The sequence below is a fragment of the Frankliniella occidentalis genome, unplaced genomic scaffold, assembly GCF_000697945.3.
Source record: "Frankliniella occidentalis isolate FOCC.00 unplaced genomic scaffold, Focc_3.1 Scaffold1655, whole genome shotgun sequence".
Taxonomy (NCBI): domain Eukaryota; kingdom Metazoa; phylum Arthropoda; class Insecta; order Thysanoptera; family Thripidae; genus Frankliniella; species Frankliniella occidentalis.
In genome coordinates, this window is record NW_026268755.1 from 1 (window position 1) to 3,794 (window position 3,794).

At 55.5% G+C, this 3,794-nt stretch overlaps 2 protein-coding genes across 2 annotated transcripts in view; both read right to left on the reverse strand.

Annotated features, from left to right (window-relative positions):
• Window positions 1–3: 3 nt before the first annotated feature.
• LOC127751878 (fatty acid synthase-like) lies at window positions 4–2,810 on the reverse strand (the record flags this gene model as incomplete). The annotated part of the gene is made up of 8 exons (XM_052276098.1): window positions 2,539–2,810; window positions 1,995–2,138; window positions 1,710–1,892; window positions 1,440–1,640; window positions 670–1,148; window positions 389–595; window positions 183–311; window positions 4–111 (listed from the first exon to the last, which is right to left on the reverse strand). Coding segments are annotated over exons 1-8 (1,575 nt in total), but the record flags the coding sequence as incomplete, so codon positions are not given.
• A 336-nt stretch (window positions 2,811–3,146) lies between these two features.
• The window catches only part of LOC127751877 (uncharacterized), a 5,205-nt gene continuing 4,557 nt past the window's right edge, over window positions 3,147–3,794 (reverse strand). Inside the window, exon 12 of the mRNA XM_052276096.1 lies at window positions 3,147–3,173. Within this exon, the coding sequence (XP_052132056.1) occupies window positions 3,147–3,173 (27 nt within the window). The remainder of the gene's footprint in view (window positions 3,174–3,794) is intronic.

Here is a 3,794-nt window from a genome sequence, read left to right on the forward strand (position 1 = left end):
GCGCTCGATGGTCTCGGCGAACACGGGGAGCTTCATGAGCGCCGAGCCCATGCCCGCCCACTGACTGCCCATGCCCGAGTACACGAACCAAACCGTCCTCTTCTCCAGCGGCTGGCGATGGGGAGGTCGTTAGCGGTAGTGCATTGGACAGTCATGATAACAAGCCACTCCACCCAACTTACCGCGATAAGGGTGTCGTCCCCAGAGGATGGACAGATGACGAAGCCCCGGTAGGTGTACCCTCTAATGTCGTCGCTGAACACGTCTTGCAGCAAGCGGTAGTAGTTTGTGTCAAAAGGAGCAGATTGTATCTGTGTTTTGAGAACAAGGTTGTTAATGCAGACCCACTATCTTAGTTCTAGTTGTACGGATGCGCTTGTGGCCTCACCTTTTTGGCAACGTCAGCAGCCGCCTCTTCGTTCCTGGCCGAGAAGGTGATGAGGCGCGGCAGGTGGTCGGCGGGGTCCTGGACGCACCCTGGGCCGCGGGGGTTGCCCCCGAGCACAGTGTGGCCCATCATGGATGAGAGTGCTATGGTGTGTACAGCCAGGACGCTGTCGTCGGACAGTATCAACGGCGTGTTCTTGTCCACGACCTGCAGCAGTACGTGGAGGTCATGATCTTGTTGAGGACAACTGCACACTGTCCCTCCTCACCCTCTAGACGTACCTTGAGCCTGCCCGCTACCAAACCCGTGGCCTCGCTGTTGGGCTCCTGGAAGTTGATTGTGGCCGGGATGACTCCTGTCTCCATTGCGATCACCATCTTGCAGATCGCAGCCAGGCCGTTGACGCAGTCGACGTGTCCGATGTTGCTCTTGACCGAGCCTATCTGCAGGGGGCTTGCTCTCGCTGCCTTCTGGACCAGCGCCTGGTCGATGGCGTTGAGCTCGCACGCGTCCCGGATGCGGTTGCCGTTGCCGTCGGCCTCCAGGTAGGCGATCGTCTTGGGGTCGATGGCGTGCTTCTCGTAAATCCGCCTCAGAAAGTCTTGGGTGCCCTTCGGGCTGGGCAGTGTGGGGTTCAGGTCGCATCCTGGCCCAACGAACTCGACCTCGGTGGCCAGTACCCTGGCGTAGCATCGCTTGGCCTGGTCGGCGCGCTGCAGAAGCAAGGCGACCGCCCCGTCACTGCGCACCGCCCCGGTTCCTGCAATGTGAGCGATACGTTGACCTTGAGGTGGTTCCGGTGGTCGAGATACAGTGTGTTGGTGACCTACTGTACCACTCGACGAAGTATTCACTCCCGTCGTACCGGACATCCCCCCTGGGTAGTACGCGGCATTTCTTGTAATGCATCGAAAAATAACAAAATCTGGTATAAAATGTCACAGTTGTTTTGCTTGTTTTTCCGGCGTAATACCCGGCGATACTCCGTGATTGGGTGTAATACCGACTACTCTGGAAGTTACTACCTCCTCGGTACCACTGCTGTACCTACCGTTTGCATCGAAGCTCCTGGTGACCCCCTCGTCGGTCACGAGTCCCAGCTGGTTGAGCAGCAGCGAGGTCTCGCCGTAGCGGCTGATGCTCCCGGCCACGACGAGCGCGGTGTCGCACCGCCCCTCCCGGATAGCGTCGGCGGCTTGCTTCAGCCCCAGGAGTCCGCCCACCCAGGAGCCGTCGACGGCGCAGCTGGGCCCTGGTGGGCGCGAGATGGTTTAGACAGGAACGGACTCGGGTAGTCTACATCTTTGCTCTGAGCGCTTACCTTTGAAATCGAAGTAGTACGAGAGGCGATTGGCTAGCATTGACCGTGACATGCCCATGATGATGTAGCCGTCTTGAAGCCTTGCGTTATCGATGGTGTAAAGGGCGGTCTGTTCGAACTCATTGATACCGGAGGCCGCAAAAACTCCTGTTTTGGAGCCGAACAGGGTCGCCGGGTGAAGACCTGTGCAAGGGAGTGCATGCGTCTCTGTTAGCATCAGCCCGTGCCGTCATCTGCGCCCCTCAGCTTCCCGGCGGCCTGCGGCCTACCATCGATGTTTCTTACCGGCGTCTAGGATGGCCTCGAAGCTGCGCATGCAGCTGATCTTGGTCGTTGGGTCCGACACCAAGGCCAACCTGCGGCTCATCCCGAAGAAGAGGTCGTCGAAGTACTCGTAAGGGGTTTGGCCGCATACAGGCGTAAAGACGCCTGCGATGGAAATAACGTATAGAGACGAGTCATTGATTCCGGAGGATTTCTTCTGACCTAACACGTAGTTACAATATCGTCCCTGACCAGCACGCCACGACGCTGTACGGCCCGAAGAAGCAGGCAACTTGCACTGCCACGTAAAAGCGGTTGCAGTGCAGTGCATAACTGGGGTCGGTTAAATACTTCGTGCCTTTTGAGATGGGTGGGTATCATGAGGTCCCACGGGCTTTAATAATGTTCCTGATCATTTTGGGACCCCATAATCCCCCCCCCCTTCCCACAAAAAAGGGGTACTTAGTAACTGAACAATCCCCTCTGTGAGCGGACACTAAGAATCAGCCGGGTGGTATTTGAAAAGTACGTTTGCTTCAGCGCATTGGTCGCTGGTATCCCTCACCATCTGTCCAGCGCTTCGTCCTCTGCACGAGGTGCTTGTTGGCGAGGAGGTCGCGGCCGAAGTCCTGGATATTGCTGCTCCCCGAGAAGGCGCTCCCGATGCCCGAGATGACCACTTCGCTCATGGTGGTGTGTTGGAGTGAAGCACTCTACAGCAATGCTTCTGGCGAGACTGGCAGTCCTAGTTATAGTGAGACCAGCCTAAGGTCCCACTTTGTGAAGCACGGTCACGGGCAGCATAGGAGATCGCAGGCGAGAGGGGGGGAGGAAAGGTGTGGCCTTAGGCTGGTCTGCCTGTAAACAAAACGGAACATGCCGTGTCACATTATGTGGCCGGGCGGGAGCCCTCTCCCCGCCACCGGATTGATATTCCGACCGAGCCGGTCACAAATTCTATGAAATGCTAATTCGTGGATAGGGTTTTGGTCTAGAGCGCTGAGCGGAAGTGCAAGAAAAAAACGGAAAGTGGAAAGGCGCCCGCACTCCTCCCCGCCTGCCCTCCGCTTCTCCGGGCGCACCCCCACTACGCCCAATACAGCTAGGTAGATTTCGTATGATCCCCTTGTTAGAGATAACTTATGCGACTGTTCCATTTCACTCTCACTACGTTCAAGTTGCATTTTCTAGCCCGTCCTTCTGCTTCGGAAAAGCTTTACATTGAGCTCATGCAAACGACCACGTATCTGTCTGTCTGTCTGTCTGTCTGTCTGTCTGTCTGTCTGTCTGTCTGTCTGTCTGTCTGTCTGTCTGTCTTTTCCACTGGAAGGAGATGTGCTAGAGACTTGAAATTTCCAGGGAATCTTAAGGTTCACTCCCAGAAAACGAAACGCGCCTACGGCATATGCTGGCAACCATCCCTAAGAGTGCAAATGGGGGTCACAAAGTAGCACAGGTACGGGTAGGTCCAGAAAGTTGAATTTTTTATGTTATTCCGAGGGGTAACTCGTGAGAGTAGAATCCTCTGGGCTAAAATTTCGTCCGCTTGGCACTGGATGGTCCTTATTTTTTTACGAAAATAATCCAAAAACGGCTGTGGTCAACATAAAGTCGTAGAAGGAGGCCTCAAATTGCAAAATGGAACAAGAAGTCACCCCCCCCCCCCACAAACTTTTTCTGAGCAGAAGGGTGGGTTGTGGTCACCGTGCGTCACCGTTACATTCCTTCCTCGCGTCTAAAGGAGCCCATGTTTGTTGTTGGCTGAGCGATTAGCGAAGCCTATTACTCCACTGATGATCAAAAAGTTTCGCGTCTGTTTGT